The 23,754-nt window shown below is 40.4% G+C and overlaps 1 protein-coding gene and 1 long non-coding RNA gene across 4 annotated transcripts; one reads left to right on the top strand and one right to left on the bottom strand.

Annotated features, from left to right (window-relative positions):
• Positions 1-99: 99 nt before the first annotated feature.
• LOC136764902 (uncharacterized) lies at positions 100-18,817 on the bottom strand. The gene is made up of 4 exons (XR_010821262.1): positions 18,747-18,817; positions 2,153-2,254; positions 1,678-1,834; positions 100-872 (listed from the first exon to the last, which is right to left on the bottom strand). It is a non-coding gene; the product is annotated as an uncharacterized LOC136764902 (long non-coding RNA).
• LOC136764884 (B-cell receptor CD22) lies at positions 6,818-22,469 on the top strand. Of its 3 annotated transcripts, none has more exons than XR_010821256.1 (13): positions 6,818-7,141; positions 7,498-7,562; positions 9,535-9,897; positions 10,226-10,461; positions 10,901-11,170; positions 13,032-13,301; positions 13,519-13,788; positions 16,928-17,197; positions 18,219-18,309; positions 19,096-19,159; positions 20,740-20,888; positions 21,292-21,380; positions 21,688-22,469. XR_010821256.1 is itself a non-coding variant. In XM_066719249.1 (13 exons), the coding sequence occupies exons 2-12, from the start codon at positions 7,523-7,525 to the stop codon at positions 21,377-21,379; spliced, it is 2,139 nt and encodes a 712-aa protein (XP_066575346.1). In that variant the 5' UTR covers positions 6,819-7,141; positions 7,498-7,522; the 3' UTR covers position 21,380; positions 21,688-22,469. The 3 variants fall into 3 exon arrangements, 2 of the variants coding, with proteins under 2 accessions (XP_066575346.1, XP_066575347.1); XM_066719249.1 differs by having other exon boundaries at positions 6,819-7,141; positions 10,198-10,461; XM_066719250.1 differs by lacking the exons at positions 9,535-9,897; positions 10,226-10,461 and having other exon boundaries at positions 6,819-7,141.
• The last annotated feature ends 1,285 nt before the right edge of the window (positions 22,470-23,754 follow it).

Raw genomic sequence — 23,754 nt, 5'->3', positions numbered from 1 at the left:
CAGATACACAAAACTCAAAGAAAAATACACAGGCTGGACCTGGTCTTCACTGTGAAAAAACATAACGTTTTCCTTCCACACCCAACTACCCAACTACCCAACTACCCAACACCTCCAACACCTCCAACACCTAATGGGAGGCTGAGGCCTCCTTATATAGCAGGTGGCTGGGGTTGATTGACCTTAATTTATCAATCACCCCGGCCACCTGCAGTCCATGAGCAGGCAGGGAGGGACAATTAACCCCCTCCCTGCCACAGGCACACTCAAAAAAACAAAAAAACAAAAAAACCAATTAGTGGCACATCATCATAAATGCTTCATATTTGATGCTATAATGAATAACGAATGTAACAATGTGGAAGACATTTAAATACAGTGCACAGTGTACAGTCGTTTCTAGGCATAAGGGACATAAGCGACTGCTTAGGGCCCACAGCCGCAAATTAAGGGCCCACAGCAACCCCCCAGCTCCGCTGATTGGAACAGGGGAATTGTTCATAGCAGGATATGTACTCTGATGTTCTATGGGAAAACTCTCTCTGGTTTTGAATGAGTTTTGGTTGATTGCTGCACACATTTCCTGGCTCCTGGACCACTCCAATTTATAACTTTTTTGAAATGCATTTTTCTGGATTTTTTTGTTGTTATTCTGTCTCTCACTGTTAAAATACACCTACCATTAAAATTATAGACTGATCATTTCTTTGTCAGTGGGCAAACGTACAAAATCAGCAGGGGATCAAATACTTTTTTCCCTCACTGTATAGATACTGGACTGATTTTGTACTATTTCTACTCATCTTGCAGGGCTGGTAGAGACGGTGTGTCCCCCCTGTAGTCAGCTGGGCCTGAGGCGGAGCGTAGTGCACCTGTGGAGAGATACGTTGGGGAAAAGGATAGCAGGGACGTGAATGGGGAAATAACATCTGTAGTGTGTGTCGCCTGAACGACGCATCCCTCCTGAACTGAATTTCCTTTTCTTGTTTCTCTCTCCATTCCCATTCCCAGGATTGGTGGCACTGCAGAGCCTGGTCCAGAGGCTGACACTGTGGAAGGGGGACCCCGTGCTGCCAAGCCTTATAGAGATCTACTTGCTATAACCTCGGATGGACCTTGGTGGCTAAGAGACTCCCTTTTGTGTATTTGCACCATATTTCCGGGACTTTTACTTTGGTGGGGGGGCCAGGACAGGCTTAGCTTTTAGTATAGTTTTATTGGGAAAATATTTTTAAAATTTTTTAGGATTAGTTTTAGTATTTTTATTGTGTTTTTATTTTTATGTCTTTTAAACGTTATTTAGTTTGCTTGTCTTTTTTTTTTTTAATGATTGCTAGTGCAATCGCCTATTATTAAAGGCGGTTTTAGTTACTTTTATTGTTAGTAATAGGGTCTCTAGCCCGGCGGACTTCATGCCCCGCCTGGCAACCATTGTAATAAACTTTTTGTTTTGCAACTCTTGCTATGGCCTGCACGGGGAGAGGGGGGGAATAGTGAGACCCCCTCCTCACTGGAATAAAATAGGGGTGGCGTGGTCACGTGACAGTGGCAATTGTTCCCCCCTTTGTCATCGTCACATAAGTATGTAACACGGTGGTGCTTAGGCTTCCAACAACTCTTGCAACCCTAATTGATCTGAGGTGTGCACCGATGCGTCTGGGTATTTCAGTTTGGTACCTGTTCAATGACTCTGCAGTGAGAGGGGCCGTGATGAATGAGGATCTTCACTATCTCCACATCTCCCTTCCAGGTGGCCAGGTGAAGTGGGAAACAGCCTTTGATGTCGGCCACGTTGGTAGAGGCCTCATACTGGAGCAATTTCAGGACAACATCCCTGGAAGAGAAAAAAAAAATCTAATGACAAATTCATCCACCTGTCTGTGCATTCCCCACACAACAGCATCCTTCACACTCAATCATCCCTTAACAGCAGCACTGCAAAGATAACATTCGGCTTTTCTAGCCAGGTTATTGGCACCACAGGAGGCTTTTTTCTCAGTCAATTAGTTGAATCCTGTCGAACCACCCAGTTTTTAATCAGACAGCTCTGCACAAATACAGAATGCAATGTGGCACACCATGCTGGAGATAGCAGCACAGATGGTGATGTTTGCACCCCTTTGCCCTGGCAAATTAAAGTCGGCCCTCTTACCAATGAGGTTCCTCCCTCGTCTCCTTTGGAAAGGTTGAAGCCGGCCCGATCCACATACATGAGTGTATGGGGTGTTGCGCTTGCTTCAAGCTCTATTATTCTCTAAGACAAAAGCACAGTAGAAACAGTATTTAGGTATACAAAAAGTAAATACATTGTAAAATATTCCAGCTGCATACAATGCAATGTTTTTCTATAAGAATAGGCATTACAGTGACCAACTGTTACCTGTACAAATTGGAGTCTAGTCTCCTTCACGCTGTCACTGTTTCTTTGGAATGGGACCTGGTAAAGTTGCTTCATTCCCACTTTGTGCTTTTTAAGGACTCGATCAATAGTGGCCAAACTCACACTGTTGACATTTCCATACGTGTTGTGATCTTGGATGCAGGGGCGGACTGGGACTAAAAAACTGCCTTTTTTATTGCTTCCCCACATTGTTTGGAGAAAGTGAGGCATCCACATAGACTCCTAGGTCTTTCTCATACATTACTTCATCTAGTTCTATTCCTCCCATAGTGTAATTATAGTGGACATTTTTGTTACCTGCATGTATTACCTTGCACTTGTCCACATTGAATTTCATCTGCCAGGTGTTGGCCCACAACTGAATAATATCTAAGTCCCTTTGAATAACCTGTGCTGCCAAGATCTGCTGAGCCACCTATTTTAATATAATCTGCAAATTTGACAAGTTTGCTAACTATCCCAGAGTCCAGATCATTAATATAGATTAGAAGAAGCAAAGGCCCTAGTACTGATCCCTGTGGAACTCCACTAAACAACCTCACTCCAGTTAGAAGCTACTCCTCTAATCGACACCCTTTGTTTCCTATACATCAACCAGTTCATAATCCATCTACTTACATTACCCTGAATGCCTACAGCTTCCAATTTGAGGATCAGTCTTTGGTGTGGAACCTTATCAAAAGCTTTTTGAAAATCTAAGTATATCATATCATATGCTTTCACGTGATCTACAGCTGCAGTTGCGTGTTCAAAAAAATCTATAAATTAGTAAGACATGATCTGCCTCGTCTAAACCCATGTTGACTATCTCCAAGAATATGGTTTTCATTAAGATGCTCCCCTATTTTCTGTCTAATCATTTTTTCCAACAGTTTACAAGTAATGCAGGTGAGACTGATTGGTCTGTAATTTCCTGGCTCAGTTTTGTCCCCTTTCTTGTGGATTGGTATGGCATTTGCTGTCTTCCAGTCAGTTGCCACATCCCCTTTTCTAAGTGTCATTTGGAATATTTGAGTTGGCAGGCTATAAATCATTTCCCTCATTTCTTTAAGTACTGTTGGAAATATACCATCTGGCCCAGGTGATTTGTTTGTTTTTAATTCTGCTAGTCCCTGTAGTACCTCCTCCTCATTTATCCTGATCTCTCTTAGGGTTTGACTGGACTGATTTTTAACCTGTGGCATGTTATCTGTTTTTTCTTTTGTAAAAACCTCTGTGAAATACTCATTTAGAACATTTGCCACATCTTGTTCATTTTCCAAGATACTTCCATTTTTGCCCTTTATCTTTTTCACTTCCTCCTTTATTGACCTCTTGCTGTTGTAATATTGAAAAAAGCTCTTTTTTAGCTCCAAGAGCTATGTTTCTTTCTATTTCCCTCTTTGCTTTCCTGATCCCTTTCTTAAGCTCTCTTTGCAGCTTTTATGTGCGCTATACAACATTTTCTTTCTCTTGATATTTTTTTGCATACTTCTATAAAACCATTTTGGCCAATGTTTTTTGGTCCTCAATTTGCTAAGTTTTGGGACAAATTTCTTCTGAGCCTCAAGTAGTATATTCTTAAAATATAACCATCCATTTTCAACTGAATCTGTATCCAGTGTGCACCAGTCTACCTCTTCTAAGTGCTGCCTTATACCTTCAATGTTTGCATTTCTAAAATTATAGACCATTGTTTTAGACTTGGTCCTTGTTTTTTGAAAGAATGCCTCAAAGCTAAACATATTGTGAACACAGTTTGCCATTGGTTCTAGTGTCCCTCTGACTCTATCTTGGTCACCTCTTCGGTTTTGCCTGTCCCTCCTAAACTGTGTGTATCATTTCAACTTGTATTCATCCCCATTTTCTGTAAGCCATGTTTCTGTCACTCCTACAACATCATAGTCACACACCAGTACTGTGGCTTCTAGGTCTAACATCTTGCTCCTTATACTCCTGGCATTGAGGTACAAACATTTCAGGACTTCCCTACTAGCAGTTTCCCTTGGTTTTCTTTCCTTAGTGGAACATCTCCCATTGGAACTTTTATTTCCAGCTTAAGTACATATACGAGATCAAGAAACCATTGAGAGAAAGTCATCCACATGTTGGTGGAATGGAACCATATTTCAGCTTATGGCCTAATTGCAAATGTAATTGCAGCGGGTGAGTCTTCTATTAATCTCCTCAGACATCAGATTGCCTTTAACATGGAAACAGACCCTTCTCTAATACTTTACCAAAAGGTATCACATCTATTTTCATGCTGCTGCCAGAAGCTTCAAACTCCTATACGTCTCATTTTGCATCTTGCTCTTCTAAAGATTACCAAACACCCCCCTCTTGTAGAGTAATGCTTACTTCTACTACAACTTCATAAGGCAATTGCACCAGAATACCTTGAATAACACATCCAGGATAATATTTAAAAGGGTGAGTCTTGTTGCATGTGTTGTCCATTTTTAGAAGTGCTTCACTTTACTTTGGTCAGACGTAAAGCTGTACTCGCTTTGCCTGCGTCGAATCCCACAAAATGAGCGCAAACTGTTGATTAAAATATGTTGATGAGAAGCCTGCAGCAGTATTCACATTCTCATCTCAAACATTCTTATATCCTGTTGAGTCTTAAATAAAATGTGTTAAACATTGATAATGTGCATTAGGGTACATTTAACTGTATTTACATTAGTATTTAGGGCTTGCTGAAACTAGTTCATCGTATGTTAGTTGCATAGGTCTAGAAAATAAAATTAGAAGCCCATATTCATTCACACATTACTCTCACCTTGCGACAGTGACAGTGGCGTCACGTAGGTAAATGTTGGGGGGGGGGCACAGTCGGATACAAATTACAATTGCTACAAATGGCTGATACTACATCAAGAGGGTATCCTATGTCTTTTTAAATGTAAGTGTACTTTAATTATTATTATGTATTTATTGGCAGACACTATTAGCCAGTGCGACTTACAAAATACAATACAAAGTGCAAAAATACAGTACAAGGCATCAAACATTACAAATTCAGATTTACATAATACAAAGCAATTCAGAGCATAATACACTGTACAAATGTTAGGTCACAGTCAAGGGCTACAGGAAAGGGAAAATCAATAATAGTTACAGTAACGCAAGAAACATGATAAAACTTAAAGTGCTATCTTACAGGAGAGTAAAGGACTAATATTACAAGTATTGTCTGATTTAATGTACTGTTCTACACACATATTCAATAGTATTGCTATGCTGTTTTTTGTTGTATTCTCACCAGTGGTATTTCTGATACCAGTTACTGCTAAAACATCTTCGCTTGGGGTTTGCTAAGGGTATCTAACACTGGTGGAGTGGGACACTTTCTTATTTCTAAATCTTTTGCCAGGTGATATTTTGGCACGATTAAACTTGTCTCTGTTCTTGATTTAAAAAAAAAAAAAACACTGGTGCTGGCACTACTGATGCTACAGCTGGTTTCAAGGGAGACTTCAGTCTCAGGGTTTAAAAATAAATAAACTGAATATGTTTTAATATATATTATACTTTAATAAGTAGTTGTCATTCATTTAAGCAAAACATAAAGAATGTACATTTGTTTTGTCACTAAAACCCACTGTAGTCTATGAAGGATGTGAATATTTCTGGAGGCAACTGTACCTGTTGGCCTAGTTAGTTGTATTACTAGGAATTGAAACGCAGGAAAAGCACCTCGACACTTAAGTAATAATAAAGTACCAAAAGTAAAATGATTGACAGCAATTTATGCTGTACATGTAATAGCTTTACTATTGGTTTTTAAATAATTTAGCATTTTTGTAAAAACACGTTGTATTGACTCACGTATTGTCAATGCATTATATAACAATAGTACGAGAGATAAAACAACGCTTATTTTAATGTGGTAAAACAGAACATTGCCACACATATTTCGGTTTAAAAAAAACAATATACATGCTTCTTTATATACATTATATACATAAATATAGATTTTTTAAGCGTGTTTTAATAATCAAAGTGTTGTTCAGTGTGTGATGTACTTTGGCATTTCTATTGAGACACGCTACTGGACACGTGACGCTGGAAATCGTTTTTTTTTTTTGTACGCTTTACCTCAGAAACTATTTGAGAGTACAATAATGTAATTACACTTTTTTTAAATGTGATGTTTTGTTGAAATATTGATTTGCTGAAATGCATAACTCTAGAATCTTTTTCAGTTTAAATGTTTAGGCTACTATGTGTTATAGCCTTTTCCTATCATATAACCAATTCATGCAGTCGATGCTACTTTTTTAATAGTCATGTGTGTATCCATTTTTGTTTTTTCCTTTCTAGTTTCACATGTCAGAATGAACACTTTCAGTAAACTTCACAATACATGTTACGCCTTGTTTATTGGTTTGTTAAGTTGTTAGCTAACTGTCTGGCTCTGCAAATGAAATCGCAGTGCGGGGGCACTATGTGCATTGAAGAGTGCGGACCACAGCATGCTATTTGCATTGTATTTGGTCTAACAGTAGGTGTAAAGTATTTGTAGCTTTTCACGCATAAACAACTTTCGCGAAGGGCGGAGGTGTCGGGAAACAGCGGCCGCTTCCGATGCACCCAGTGCGGAACCGCGCAGCTGCAGGCGCTGCCTCGATTCCTCACCCGCGTCGCCTGAACCCGTGAAGCATAAAAGCAGCGGTGCGCTCTGCCCCCCACAGCAGAGCAGCGAGCCTCTGTGGGATGACAGACTATCCCATCAACCCAGATTACGTCTTGCATGTGAGTATCTTTATTTATGTATTTAAAGTGCTGAATACTAAATTCTAAGTCTCTACTTAACTTTGTGTATTCATTTAAACTGAGTGATACGCTACTGAAGTTAGTCTATATACCGTTCAATCTGTACAATGTGCTGGAGTGCAGATTTGAATTAGTATATATGTTTTGTTTTAATAACAAGAACACAGTCGTTATCCCGATTTCAAAAAATCTCACAATAAAGTCTGCATTTAATTCATATTGTTTTAATAATAATAAAAATCATCATCATCATCATCATCATCAAAAACAAGTGTCCTCGTAGGCACTTACACGGTTGCATTAATTCATTACTGAATTGATTTTTACACTTTCAGAATTGGGAACGGTACACAGGAGGCCATGCTCGTCGGATTAAGTCTCCTACTCTTCGCTTTACAAGGTAACAATGGTTAGTCTACTATATAATGCGCACAATTTAGATCACACAGCTCAACTGCATCATTAGCTGAATGAGCTGTCCATCTTCTAATCAGGCATCTATAGGAGTGTGTTGCCAGATTTATCTAATTCTAAGTAGGAAGCCATGAACTTTATCTTTATTTTTAATTACATTTACGTTTTGTGATCTGAGCTTCGGAATTTGAAAACCGGACAATTAGGGCTCTATTTTTATTAAAGTACAGTTATCCTAATTAAATATGCGTTACTCTTGTAATTTGACATTTGTTGTGCGTATTGAAAGATCGAGCCAATGTGCATAATGTAAAAAGTGAAGAAAAAAAAATCTGCAAATTGTTCTAAATGAATTACAAATACAAAAAAGAAAATAAATGAACACATAAGCAATCACCCCCTTCAGTCAATATTCGGTAGAGACACGTTTGGCAGCAATTACAGCCACAAGTGTACGTGGATAAGTCTATACCAGCTTTGCACATCTGGACACAGCAATTTGTGCCCATTCTTTGCAAAATTGCTCAAGCTCCATCAAATTGAATGGGGACCTTTGGTGAACAGCAATGTTCAATTCTTTCCACATATTCTCAATTGGATTGAGGCTTTGACTGGGACACTCCAGGACATTTACCTTTTTGTTTTTAAGCCACTCCAGTGTGGCTTTGGCTGTATGTTTGGGGTCATTGTCCTGCTGGAAAATGAATCTGAAGTCCCAGGTCTCTTGTAGACTTCAGCAGGCTTTATTCTAGGATTTCACTGTACTTTGCTGCATCCATGTTGTCCTCTATCTTTAAGGCTTCCAGGCCCTGATGAAGAGAAGCATCCTCATAGCATGATGCTGCCACCACCATGCTTCACAGTAGGGATGGTGTTCTTAGGATGATGTGCGGTGTTAGGCTTGCACCAAATCTAGAGCTTAGCATTGAGGCCAAAAAGCTCTATTTTGGTCTCATCAAACCATACAATCTTCCTCCACTTGGTCTCAGTCTCCCACATGCCTTCTGGCAAACTCTAGCTGAGATTTGATGCATGTTTTTTTCAACAACGGCTTTCGTTTTGCCACTCTCCCATAAAGGCCACTTTTGTGAAGCACCCGGGCTATTGTTGCAGTATGCACAGTGTCTCCCAGCTCAGCCGTGGAAGACTGTAACTCCTTTAGAGTTGCCATAGGCCTCTTGGTGGCCTCCCTGACTTGTGCCCTTCTCATCTGGATACTCAGTTTTTGAGGATGGCCTGATCTAGGCACATTCACAGTTGGGCCATATTCTCTCAATTTCTTAATAATGGACTTGACTGTGGTCTGGGGGATATTCAATGCCTTGGAAATGTTCTTACATCATACCACTGGTGCTTTTGAAGAACCTTATTCTGGATATGCATTCAATGTTCCTTTGTTAGGAATTGTACTAACCAATGTGGGACCTCCCAGAGACTGGTGTATTTAACCTGAAATCATGTGACACATCTCAATTGTACAGAGGTGGACTCCATTCAACTAATTATGTGTCTTCTAAACACAATTGGTTTCACCACAGCTCAATCAGGTGTGTCATAGCAAAGGGGGTGATTACTTATGTTTATTTTCTGTTTTGTATTTGTAATTAATTTAGAACAATTTGCAGATTATATTTTTCACTTTGACACTATGGACATTTTCAGTGTTGATCAGTGGCAAAAACTCCCAATTAAAACCATTGTGATTTCATGTTGTAACACAATGAAATGTGGAAAAGTCCAAGGGGGGTGAATACTTTTTGTTCAGAGCAAAATCTTACCAGACTTAATGTCGTATTGGTTTGAAACACTGTAGTAGTTGCCATGTTGGTGAAAATTAATATCTCTCTTGTAATTAATACATTGCATAGCTCAATTCATGACCACCTGTGAGCTGTTTGAACAATATGATTTATAATGCTGATGTTCATTAAACACTGTGAACTGTGATTCTGTTGCAGGTGTTCTAGGATACAATACATGTACTGTAACGTTTACACAGACTGAGTTTTGTGTTAAGCCCGGATCCTCAGTTAAGTTTAAGTGCAAGTATAAATATCCACAGAAAGCTTCTGTACAGAAGGAAATGTGGTTTCGGACCAATGATACACCTTGGGGAGATCGAGAGTACGTTTTTCACAGTGACGTGAATAATGTGAGCCCGTCTTTCAAGGGACGGTGGACATATGATGGAGAAAGAAAACTGTGTGATTTACAGATCAATAATGTGAGGAGCAGCGATGCTGGGACCTATTTCTTTAGATTTGAGACTGACAGAGATTGTAAAATGACTTCCCCAGAAAGGGTGACTCTTTCAGTTTTAAGTAAGTTTGTAGTATTAATAACAGCACTCATATTATTATGAATAAATTCAACACTAATAATAATTATAATTATTATAATAATAATCAGTTTTTATTGTTTATTATAATCGGCTTTCTCTAGTCTACTATATGAAGCCTATACATTCACTCTTTATAATAGGCTGACATTGACAAATGCAAAACCTTTGTAAGCAACAGTTGGTATCTTTGTGTGTGTGTTTATGTGTGGTGGGGGGGGTGGGGGGGGATTAGTGTTGTATGTATGTATTTATTTATTTATAATTATTTTCCCTACTGCAGCTTTATCTATTCATGTTTCTCCATCAAGGCCAGGCAATGCATTTTCATATGGAGAACAAATATCCTTGACATGTGAAACTGGAGGCTGTGCTAACTGGATTAGTGAAATTTTCTTCTACAGGAATGGACATATAATTAAACGCAGTTACTACCCAAATGTGATCAAGCTTTTTCATTTCAGTAATTATCATGCTCAGACTTATAGTTGTGGCCTGTCAGGGTACTCAACAATTCGCTCTCCAGAGGTTACATTGACTTTAGCATGTGAGTATGTCAGTCAGCGTATTGTTCCAGAATTTAATTAAGTATTTAAAGTAGTGTGCTAGTTAATAAAATAGTTAATTCACTTGTTTATTCACTTAGCACTTGATTCTAAATAAGCATTGATTTAATTTACACGTGGTCTAGCTATACTTGAGATATAGGCTGAGACCAATTCTAATCTTTGACCTACCAACAATTACAAATTTGTACCCTGTGGAATTTTTATGTATTGTTATAATAAATTTGCCTTTTGATAATAAGTAATGGTATCATTCACATTTGGTAAGATAATATTGTCATTATAACCAGTAACTGCATTTTATACTTTCTATAAGCAAGTAGCAGAAGAACCTGAGTTGTCTTTTAGAATACATTTAGAAAAACATTTTTTATAGATATCCTTATTTTCTGCTTCTCAACAATTTTTTTCTTCTTCCAGATGCCCCACAATACACCTCATTGTCAGTCAGCCCCTCTGGTGAAATAGTGGAAGGCAGTTCTGTCACCCTGACCTGCAGCAGCAATGCAAACCCACCAGTGCAGAACTACACCTGGTTTAAAACTGACGGAAGCATTAACACAGAGGAACGCTTTAGACAACACTTGAAGCTGTCACCAATAAAGATCTCTGACAGTGGACAGTACTACTGCACAGCAAATAATTACATTGGATCACAGAATTCGAGAGCAGAGAGAGTGGATGTAAAATGTAGGTATAATTACTCTTTTACTTTATTATATCAGAAATCAGTCTTTAGGTTAAACCTTGTTTGGGTATCCCTATGGCTCTGTACTCACCTGGTCAGACAGTGGTCCAGGAGGGGCTGCAGTGTCTTCTGATTGCTCCACTGCAATTTGCCAATTACTCAATTGAACAATTTATTTTAAAGTTAAAATAAATAGTGTAGTGAGCAGGGTGTGGTTATAAGAGAACCTACTAAAACAGCAGGACTGATTGACTAACTGTGTGACTGAGGCCCTCAAAGACCCAGCGTTCCCCAACACTGCGATAAGAAATTTAATACCACATTTTTTCTCTTGCATTGGGGTTCCGGTTGAACAAATACAAGAGAATTAATTCCAATAACATCCCCCGTTCCCCCTATTTGTTGGTGTCTGTTAATTCAGAGCACCTCCATGGGCAGAAGTCAACCCAGGCCTGTGTTGACACAGCTGTTACTTAGGAGGAACCTATGTTTCAAAACAAGCATCCACGCCCAAGAGTTACATACTCCAGTTGCCCTGTACTTGGTGCTTTCCCTTCATACTTTAAAATAGAAGCAACAGAGCCAGAGAAAAAAAAGAGTACTACAATGGAATCTTTCACAGTTCTAGAGCAGAACACCATGTGACTTCAGGAGAAACTATTCAGGGTGCAAGCATATGAAAGCCGCCCACCTCACAGGAAATTAAAGAGGAACTTTTAGAATCTCGGGCAGATGGGGCGCCCTCTGAGAGCATGAGATTAGGCCAGCACCTTGGTAAACTAGGTTTACGGTCTTATTTGATTTCCTTGCACAGTCATATTTTGACTATACACCGATCAGCCATAACATTATGACCACCTGCCTAATATTGTGTAGGTCCCCCTTTTGCCGCCAAAACAGCCCTGACCTGTTGAGGCATGGACTCCACTAGACCTCTGAAGGTGTGCTGTGGTATCTGGAACCAAGACGTTAGCAGCAGATCCTTTAAGTCCTGTAAATTGCGAGATGGGGACTCCATGGATCAGACTTGTTTGTCCAGCACATCCCACAGATGCTCTATTGGATTGAGATCTGGGGAATTTGGAGGCCAAGTCAACACCTTGAACTCATGATTCATCAGACCAGGCCACCTTCTTCCATTGCTCCGTGGTCCAGTTCTGATGCTCACATGCCCATTGTAGGCTCTTTCGGCAGTGGACAGGGGTCAGCATGGGCACCCTGACTGGTCAGCGGCTACGCAGCCCCATACGCAACAAACTGCAATGCACTGTGTGTTCTGACACCTTTCTATCAGAACCAGCATTCACTTTTTCAGCAATTTGAGCTACAGTAGCTCGTCTGTTGGATCGGACCACATGGGCCAGCCTTCGCTCCCCACGTGCATCAATGAGCCTTGGCCGCCCATGACCCTGGCACCGGTTCACCGCTTTTCCTTCCTTGGACCACTTTTGATAGATACTGACCACTGCAGACCGGGAGCACCCCACAAGAGCTGCAGTTCTGGAGATGCTCTGACCCAGTTGTCTAGCCATCACAATTTGGCCCTTGTCAAAGTTGCTCAGATCCTTATGCCTTCCCATTTTTCCTGCTTCTAACACATCATCTTTGAGGACAAAATGTACACTTGCTGCCTAATATATCCCACCCACTGACAGGTGCCATGATAACGAGATTATCAGTGTTATTCACTTCACCTGTAAGTGGTCATAATGTTATGGCTGATCGGTGTATGTTTCCATGCATTCAGTGAAAATATCATTTGTGAACTGTATGTTTCTTGGTATAACACCTTGTCTCCCAAATAAATTAAATTAGGGTGACAAAAAAAACCTATTCTATATTAAGTCTGTCATTCTCTTCCAGACACCCCAGTGAACACCTCAGTGTCAGTCAGTCCCTCTGGTGAAATAGTGGAAGGCAGTTCTGTCACCCTGACCTGCAGCAGCAATGCAAACCCACCAGTGGAGAACTACACCTGGTTTAAGACCAATGGAGCTGCTGTCTGGGAGAATGGATCAGGGCAGAGTTTGACCATTGCAGAGATCAGCTCTGGAGACAGTGGGCAGTACTACTGTGAAGCACAGAATAAACATGGAGCTCACAACTCTACAGCTGTAACTGTGGATGTACAGTGTGAGTATATCTTTGCTACTGAGCTGTGAGTACTGCAGGTCAGAGGGGTCAGTGACCTTCCTGGGGTCACACAGTGTACAGTGTTCCAGCTGGGAATCAATCCCAGGACCTAATGAACCTTCATCCTTCTCTTTGAGCTCAAGAGCACTCTTGGGCTTCACTGCCTGGACACTGTTCAGATAAATCCTGAATGATCACAGACTGTTCTCTCTTCCAGATGCCCCAAAGAACACCTCAGTGTCAGTCAGTCCCTCTGGTGAAATAGTGGAAGGCAGTTCTGTCACTCTGACCTGCAGCAGCAATGCAAACCCACCAGTGCAGAACTACACCTGGTTTAAGACCAATGGAGCTGCTTTCTGGGAGAATGGATCAGGGCAGAGTTTCAACATTACAGAGATCAGCTCTGGAGACAGTGGGCAGTACTACTGTGAAGCACAGAATAGATATGGAAATCAGACATCCATCAAAATAACTCTCAATATTCTGAGTAAGTTCAAGTTTTACAGAACTTTGGGTACAACAGAAAATAACTCAATTTGCATCAGGAACAGGGTGTTAATAAGGAAAGGAGATTAAATACAAATTGAGGACAAGATATGTATATGAATTTAGCCTTCTCTTCAGATTGGTTTGATCTCTAGAGAGTTTTAGGGAAATAAAACAGACTCCCATTTCTGAGTGTTGTGCAAAAAAATACAGCAACTGCCATGAGCTAACATCAGATGCTGGATATGCCAGGCTTTTCACCTTGTTTGGAGGAAATCTAAACTGATATGTGCCTGGGATTCAATTTAATTTGCTTATTGGCTTCATGCAGGGCAGTTTTGTACAAGTTACTTGAGCTGTTAAAACCTGATAGATCAAGAGGTTCTGCAGTGGGAGTCTGGTTTTCCCTGAAGGGTCAGATATTTGGAGATTCTTCCAGTAGCTCAGTGGTGCCCAAACCTGGCCCTGGAGGCACACTTACGTCTGAAGATTTGTGTTTCTACTGAGCTCCTAACTGACCCAACGAATGCCTTGTTTCAATCTTCTAAGTTGTTTGTTAGCTCTTCAACAGGTGGACATTGGTCTTGTAAAAGACTGACCACAACTGAGGCCAGAAAGAAACCCAGCAGATATGGGATTCGTCCAGGAACAGGGCTGTGAACCACTGTCATACCTGATTTGAACAGCTGTCAGAAAAGAATGTGCATTTATTTAAAATTAAATATGATTATCGGAATCTCTTGCCATGAACCTCTTTCCATCTGATCGAGCTGCTTCCAAGGCTTGAATTGCATCAAATGGAAACCCCCATCTTTACCCCTTGAGATTTCTACCAGGTGGTTTCTTTTGAGAGTTTCTGCTGAAAGCGTTGGTGGGTTTCCTAAACGCGTCACTCCTCATAACAGACCTGACTGAAAGCACCATGTATGTGATTTGGATTTTACAGCGAGGTTAGGCAAAACCTGGTAGTTGAGGCCTGACAGACATCACTCAACCGTTTCTCCTCTGAAATTAACCATACGGGCCTTGTTTTCGGGTTGTATTACCTGTTTGAATTACCCCTTAATAATATTTACCCCTGTCAATGCACCATAGAGTTTTTGCACTTTTACCATAACTGCAGTTTTCCCATTGGTTTTCAGTGGTATCTCGTTTATTTGACTTGCCTTCAATGTGCTTCACTACACTGGACCAGGGGAAACCCATGTTACTCCATGACCAATGTTTCTCAGACTGTTTTCAGTGGTAGATTAGTGGTTGTTCATGGTTGAGTGTAGTGATGCACAGTAAAACCATATGAAAGCACAGTAAAACTATGATTTGATCATAGTAAAACACTGTTGAAAGCACATACAGTTAGGTCCATAAATATTTGGACAGTGACACAATTGTCATAATTTTGGCTCTGTACGCCGCCACAGTGGATTTGAAAGGAAACAATCAAGATAGGCTTGAAGTGTAGACTTCCATCTTTAATTTGAGGGTAGTTACATTCAAATTTGGGTAATGGTGTAGGAATTACACACATTATTATATGTGGTCCCCCAGTTTTAGGGGCTCAAAATAATTTGGACAGACTAACATAATCATGAATTAAATTGTGAGTTTCAATACTTCGTTACAAATCCTTTGCAGTCAATGACTGCCTGAAGTCTGGAACCCATAGACAGCACCAGATGCTGGGTTTCTTCCCTGGTGATGCTCTGCCAGGACTGTACTGCAGCTGTCTTTAGTTCCTGCTTGTTCTTGGGGTGTTTTGCCATCAGTTTTGCCTTCAGCAAGTGAAATGCTGCTCAATTGGATTCAGGTCAGGTGATTGACTTGGCCATTGCAGAACAGTCCACTTCTTCACCTTAAAAAAGTCTTGGGTTGCTTTCCCAGTATGCGTCGGGGTCATTGTCCATCTGCACTGTGAAGTGCCGTCCAATGAGTTTTGAAGCATTTGGCTGAATCTGAACAGATAAACACTTCAGAATTCATCCTGCTGCTTTTGTCAGCAGCCACATAATCAATAAATACAAGGGAACCAGTTCCCTTGGCAGCCATTATTATTATTATTTTTGTATTTCTTGGCAGATGCCCTTATCCAGGGCGACTTACAACATAAGTGCCTACATGCCCATGCCATAACATGCTTCACAGATGAGGTGGTATGCTTCGGATCATGAACAGTTCCTTCCCTTCTCCATACTCTCCATCATTCTGGTACAAGTTGATCTTTGTCTCATCTGTCCATAGGATGTTGTTCCAGAACTGTACAGGGTTATTTAGATGTTTTTTGGCAAACTCTAATCTAGTCTTCCTGTTTTGGGGGCTTACCAATGGTTTACATCTTGTGGTAAACCCTCTGTATTTACATGGTGAAGTTTTCTCTTGATTGTTGACTTTGACACAGATACGCCTACCTCCTGGAGGGTGTTCTTGATCTGGCCAGCTGTTGTGAAGGTGTTTTTCTTCACCAGGGAAATAATGATTCGGTCATCCACCACAATTGTTTTTCATTGTCCTCCGGGCCTTTTGTTGTTCCTGAGCTCACCAGTGCGTTCTTTCATTTTAAGAATGTACCAAATAGTTGATAGTGGCAAAACACCCCAAGAACAAGCAGGAACTAAAGACAGCTGCAGTGCAGGCCTGGCAGAGCATCACCATGGAAGAAACCCAGCATCTGATGATGTCTATGGGTTCCAGACTTCAGGCAGTCATTGACTACAAAGGATTATGTCATGATTATGTTAGTTTGTCCAAATACGTTTGAGCCCCTAAAAGTGGGGGGACCACATATAAAAATGGATGTAATTCCTAAACCATTCACCCAATTTGGATGTAACTACCCTCAAATTAAAGATGAAAGTCTACACTTAAATCACATCTTGATTGTTTCCTTTCAAATCCATTGTGGTGGTGTACAGAGTGAAAATAATAACAATTGTGTCATTGTCCTAATATTTATGGACCTAACTGTACATCATAGGGTGCATTTTTAAAAAGGTTACTCTGTACCTTAATGGCCAGACACAGGGGGTACTGCAGGGGAAATCCTGACTTGAAGCCCCTCCAACCAGACACTTTTGTATCCTTGCTTTGTATACTGTAAAGCAGGATAGCTGAACCACAGACTTCCAAGTTTTTTTTATTTTCAGATGCTCCAAAGAACACCTCAGTGTCAGGCAGCCCCTCTGGTGAAATAGTGGAAGGCAGTTCTGTCACCCTGACCTGCAGCAGCAATGCAAACCCACCAGTGCAGAACTACACCTGGTTTAAGACCAATGGAGCTGCTGTCTGGGAGAAAGGATCAGGGCAGAGTTTCACCATTACAGAGATCAGCTCTGGAGACAGTGGGCAGTACTACTGTGAAGCCCGGAATAGCATTGGAGCTCACAACTCTAATGCTACAACTCTTATTGTACCAGGTAGGGGTGAGGTGAATAACAGACCCCTGTAAAGTATAACTCACCAGATTGACCCTTGGCAGTGCCAGGACATTATCTGAGATTTGTGGATAACTGTAATACCTGGTGGTTAAGCAATACACTGTAAGTTTGCTTGGATCATGACCAGCAGTTTATATACATTATTATTATTATTATTATTATTATTATTATTATTATTATTATTATTAATAATCATAATCATAATTAGTGTCTAAATATCCCAATTAATCTGGAATTTTGAATCCATTAATTGAAATCTGAACTAGAACGAATACTAGATGACTCAATGTGTAAAAATCATAAACCAAGATATACAAGTTCCTAATAAATTCAGAAATTCAATGCTGAGATTTTGCTTGCCCAGCACTATAAACCACATTGACTTCTGAGTTCAGCGATGAACCACTGAAGATTATTAACAGTGTGTGTGTGTGTGAGGCGGGGGATCTGAACTTCCTGGAACTATTTTAAATCCCTTTAGCCTTCTTTAAACCCACAGCGTATGCATGCTTTCACTACCAACTCCCTTAATGACTGGGATCAAGGCAAACAGACAGACCCTCACACCTCCCCCAACTCTTTCACTTTAAAGATTTCACTACCTTTTTCGGTACGAGTTATCGGTAGGCTACCTGAACTCTAGATTCTCATTTTACACTCATATTTCTTTCTGAATACACACAATGGAAGCAGTTTTAAAGGAAAATCAAATATGGCTGTATATTTAACCCTTTCACACCGTATTTATTTTATGATATTTGCTTTGGTGTCGCTGTGTACTACTGCTACTGAACTTTTCTAGCTATTTTTTTACCTTATTACAAGTCCCCATCTAACACAATTTAATTCTGTCAACATTGTATGAGATTGTAGTTTGTTTGTATTTTAGTTCTGCCAAATATTTGAAAACTACTGTAGAAAAGTAAACTGTGTTTTTAATCTTGACTGAATATTGTGCGGTAGGGCTGCAAGCATATACAATTGTCTCTCTCACCCACAGCCAGGCTGAGTGTGGCTGTCCTGTCTTCGGCTCTTACTGTCCCAGTTTTGGCCATTGCCATAGCAGTGCTGACGGTCCTCTTCCTTAGAAGGTAGGCACAACCACTCGCTGCACAAAAATCCTGCTGTAAAGATGAGCTATCTATGCCTTTAAAAAATATATATATCCTAGACAAATGCAAAACTGTGAAACTAGGAAATAGGTCCTGTTTGTGTATAGTGTTTTCATTGTACAATCGAAAACAGCCAAATTTACAGAGACGGATGCAGAGACAAAGACTGAGGAGCAGAAGAACAGCAACTAGATAGATTACTTTGTCCCCACCACAAATCAAACCCTAATACCAAAAACCACAGAAACAAGTAAAGTACAATGGCAGTATGACAGACCAATCTGAAATGCGGAGAAGGCAGTCCTGACAGGAATGCAGTCATTGTGAGTCTGCATTACAGTAATCTGTAGCAGTTTCCCTTTTACATCAAACATTTTTAGAAAGAAATGACTTTGTTACAGCCAATGTTTACTCACTCGCTGTCTCTCCTCTCACAGCTGGTGCACAGGGGCTCTGTGTTTTAGGACCTTTAATGGTTGGGCTTAATTTGTATAGTGATACTGTGGTGGTAAAGCCTTCCTCTCAATTCCCCTTTTTAAAGTGATTTTCTGTTTTCTCAAGGGAAAACATCACCGAAAGCAAACTGTAGGGAACGGATGTGGCCGCCATCTGATATTTATGGCATGCTATTAATGTTTGAACTAGATGTCTGTTCCTCTGATCTGTGATTCTAATCTTCCCACAGTTTCAGTGCTTTTACAAGACGCACTGCACTGGGGAGCCCTGTCTGTGCTTTTTAATATTGTTTGTCTCTTCTCTTTATAGGATGAAGATGAGTGCCTCAGAGAGTCACCCCATCCGTGTAGTAACCCAGGAGATGGAAAATGATGTATTTAAACTCAGACTTCAATCTGTCCTTAACTCCAGGAATACATTAATTTTGTTTATATATTATTTTCTTTTTCTTTTTCTTTCTTGCCTTCCCTTTATTCATTAATTATTGCTGTTGCTTTTTATTTTTATTTCTTTACTTCCATGCATGTCAGTTGTGGGTGGGTGGGTTTTATAAGTCTCTCTAAATGACCAATCATTGAGTACCTGACACACACAGGCCATTTTGATTCATGAAGCTCAAGAATTGTATCAGTGGGTAGCAGGTTTCTGATACTGGCCAATAGATGGCAGCATCGCTCCACAATCATAAGAACAGATAAATTAGAACTTAAAGCTTTATATATGCAGTGTAGGGGGCTTTGGATTCCATACAAATTGAACCAATTATTGTTATTTTGTTTTTTAATTAAAATGAAGTGGAATTATAGATTAATGTATCATTTTACCTCTTCAGTCATTTGTCTGAAGCCTTCGTCCCATTTTAAAAGCAGTCCCATTACAAATTTATAAGAAACTTTGAAATACTCTTACACTGTGAGGTGTCAAAGTTCAAAGTGGATTAATGGGAAAGGAAGGTAAAACAAGAATAGGCTATGATGAATAAAGTAAAGAGAGCAATGAGGAGCAAGATTGCAATTAATGTACACCGATCAGCCATAACATTATGACCACTGACAGGTGAACTAAATAACAATGATAATCTTGTTATCATGGCACCTGTCAGTGGGTGGGATATATTAGGCAGCAAGTGCACATTTTGTCCACAAAGTTGAAATTCTTGAAGCAGGAAAAATGGGCAAGCATAAGGATCTGAGCAACTTTGACAATCTCCAAAACTGCAGCTCTTGTGGGGTGTTCCCAGTCTGCAGTGGTCAGTACCTATCAAAAGTGGTCCAAGGAAGGAAAAGAGGTGAACTGGCGACAGGGTCATGGGCGGCCAAGGCTCATTGATGCACGTGGGGAGCGAAGGCTGGCCCGTGTGGTCCGATCCATCAGATGAGCTACTGTAGCTCAAATTGCTGAAAAAGTGAATGCTGGTTCTGATAGAAAGGTGTCAGAACACACAGTGTATCGCAGTTTGTTGCGTACGGGGTTGCGTAGCTACAGACCAGTCAGGGTGCCCATGCTGACCCCTGTCCACTGCCGAAAGCGCCTACAATGGGCATGTGAGCATCAGAACTGGACCACGGAGCAATGGAAGAAGGTGGCCTGGTCTGATGAATCACGAGTTCAAGGTGCTGACTTGGCCTCCAAATTCCCCAGATCTCAATCCAATCGAGCATCTGTGGGATGTGCTGGACAAACAAGTCCGATCCATGGAGGCCCCACCTCACAACTTACAGGACTTAAAGGATCTGCTGCTAACGTCTTGGTTCCAGATAACACAGCACACCTTCAGAGGTCTAGTGGAGTCCATGCCTCGACGGGTCAGGGCTGTTTTGGGACCTACACAATATTAGGCAGGTGGTCATAATGTTATGGCTGATCAGTGTATATAAGCAGTTAATATGATTATGTGTAGAGGAGGTAGACTATCAGGATGTTGATTGTGTGTGTTTGTTCATCCGCCACCAGCTGGACTGTCCTCAGGCAGACTTGGACAACGTGTATGAGAATGTGTCTGGGTATACCGCCCATCAGAATGCAGAGGACCAGCTCAGGTCCCAGGACTATGAAGATTACGGCGTGAACTACGTCTCGGTGCACTTTGTCAAAGCCCAAACGTAAGCCCTGGCTCTCCCCGTCTCCTGTTCTCACACGCTCGTGTGGTGGCCATGTTGAGAGACACATTGCGTGCTCTTATACTGCAGAACGTGTAGCATGCATCTAGCAGTTCATTTTTAATAGTTTATTGATGTTTATAATCATGGATTGGCTGTCTTTTAAAGTTGATCTGTAACCATGACAAGGTTTTAAATGGCAAGAATGAATATATAGAGAACAAGGCATGTGGGAAGAAAAGGTTCTCTGTTCTCTGTTACAGGTACAGATATAATTCATTTTGTTTTATTATGGGTCTCCAGAAAGATGAAATACCTTGAGGTGTGAATTTCTGCAGTGGCTTTGCTTGATCTCTATTATTAGTTATTATGCTAAAACGCTGTTCTGTTCACTCTGGGTTTGTAGAGCCACACCACTAGCAAGCGAAGAGGCTGCAGACACCACAGATGTTATCTACACCATGATAAACAGACCACAGAAACATCACAGCTGAGGTATGAAAACTGAATACAAGTGCTTTGCCTTTTTTTGCAGTGATTGTTGTTCAAGGAGAACCACACCACCACCGAAACTTCTGTAGCTTTGTATTCATAAACAACCTCCAGGCAATTGCTGTAAGAGGTACAAAAGACTACCTACCAGAATCCAAAGTCTCTGAAAATGTACCACTGAACCAGATCTATGTGAACCTTTCACTCCCAACCCCTACACCCCTCCCCCCTCTGTCTTCAGAAGACATGTATTGCTTTTATGATCTTCAGATTGCATGAATAACTGAAAATCTCCATCTCCTTCCCTTAGGCTCACCATCTCTGCTGGATTGCACTGGCAATATTGTTCTGAAGCTTAGACTCCATAAAGATGGATCAGACAAATTCAGCGTGGAATGCATCAGATGCATCAGACACTTTTTTAACTGTGGTGCAGTCTGAGGGACATGCAGGCAACATCATATTGTAAAGGACTTTTTTCATGTATTTATTTAAAAAAAAAATGACATTGTGGACATGATCTGCTTAGATCTCCCATAATTAATTTGGAATGCTTTTTCATGGAATGCTTACATTCCAGATACATAGGGACAGAATTTTGCGGGAGAGGGTATAGGGACAGTATTTAGCCACTCCGTAGCCAGCCATTAGACACTATTGCACAGGGATACAGTTTGGTATTCAGAAGAGCTCCCAGGTGCAGACTATATTTAATGTTTTTCTAAAAAGATTCCTGGACTGTTGGGGTTTTAGGAAATATAATTGTGTTGAAGGCTACTGTCTTTACTTGCCCTTTCTCTGTGATCCCATTGTTAGTGTGAGGATTGTGTATGTGTCTCTGTGTGTGAGTGTGCGTCTGTCTTCTTTTTGGAAAGCTATGTGAATTATGTTGCACATTTTCAATTATTATTATTTGTTTTGTATGAGAAACTTATTTTGTATTCCATGGTTTTACTGGACAAATGTTTTACTGTGGTACTTTGGCATGTGTAATTGTAAATAATAATATTGTTATTGTTGGAATGGAATTGTACCTCCATCATGATCTGTCTAACATGTACTTTATTTACATTAAATACACACTTAATCTTTTTTCCATTGAATGAAGTGTGATGAGTTACATTACACTACATCTTATACTATAATTTCTACTCCTAATAATTACACATGCTTTTATTTATTTCTGTTGTAAATGTTGTCTATTAACCAATGCAGTGTTTCCCCAGGGGCTGTGTTTCTAACTGGGAGACTGGGGCTGCTGCTTCTGTTAGGAACAAGAGATCCAGACAGTGCAAGGAATTGAGCAAAGCAAAGAGAGAGAATTTTCTTTTTTTTTTTTTAATAACACAGAGACCAGTCAAACATCTTGCTCCATCGATATGCATGCTATTTAATCTACTCCAATATTTAAACAAACAATGGGCATTCAAGTAAAACCAAGGACAAACTGTTTCAAATTAACAATGCCTGTACAGGTTTTTGGTAGTTGGAGACATCTGTCATCACCACCTCTCGGTAGCCACCAGATCAAAAAGGCTGCCATACCAACCTGCCGCACAAGGGGCATAGAGTGGGGTAAGAGGACATCCATATACAGTATATAAATCTTAAATAAATAAGACTATAGAATCATAAACAAACAAGACATATTCCCAGCAGGGGCACAGGGTAGGAGGCAGCCCATCATCAGAAACTTGGCCAACATGTTCTACTGTGGTGGAAAGCTGACCACACAGGGATGATCACCGCACTATATATTGTTATTGGAGGATTAGCAGGGATTGCTGTAGTGCCTTACTGTCACTCCAGGGGACACGGGATGGTACCAGCAGCAGTACAAAACTTCACTAGAGAAATTTCACCAGTATGCTTCACTATCACACCAGTTGGAAGCTGGAATTAAAGACATTATTGTGTCTGGCAGTACATTATATGGATGCAAAGTTACAGTATTTAAATAAGTTTTATGTACAGACAGATGACAAATTAAAGGAAAAACCTGAATAAATTAGTGGAGATACATAACGAATGTACAGTGAGGGAAAAAAGTATTTGATCCCCTGCTGATTTTGTACGTTTGCCCACTGACAAAGAAATGATCAGTCTATAATTTTAATGGTAGGTGTATTTTAACAGTGAGAGACAGAATAACAGCAAAAAAATCCAGAAAAACGCATTTCAAAAAAGTTATGAATTGATTTGCATGTTAATGAGGGAAATAAGTATTTGATCCCCTATCAATCAGCAAGATTTCTGGCTCCCAGGTGTCTTTTATACAGGTAACGAGCTGAGATTAGGAGCACTCTCTTAAAGGGAGTGCTCCTAATCTCATCTTGTTACCTGTATAAAAGACACCTGTCCACAGAAGCAATCAATC

Source organism: Amia ocellicauda, chromosome 12 (assembly GCF_036373705.1).
Source record: "Amia ocellicauda isolate fAmiCal2 chromosome 12, fAmiCal2.hap1, whole genome shotgun sequence".
NCBI classification, from domain to species: domain Eukaryota; kingdom Metazoa; phylum Chordata; class Actinopteri; order Amiiformes; family Amiidae; genus Amia; species Amia ocellicauda.
This window is presented reverse-complemented; position numbering and strand designations above follow the sequence as displayed.

What these genes read in the sequence shown, in the direction of transcription:
- LOC136764884 (XM_066719249.1), top strand. Translation starts at nt 7,523, where the DNA reads ATGCTCGTCGGATTAAGTCTCCTACTCTTCGCTTTACAAG. An exon ending in CCTACTCTTCGCTTTACAAG is followed by an intron (nt 7,563 to 9,534) that starts GTAACAATGGTT and finishes ATTCTGTTGCAG; the next exon opens with GTGTTCTAGGATACAATACA. An exon ending in TGTAACTGTGGATGTACAGT is followed by an intron (nt 13,302 to 13,518) that starts GTGAGTATATCT and finishes TCTCTCTTCCAG; the next exon opens with ATGCCCCAAAGAACACCTCA.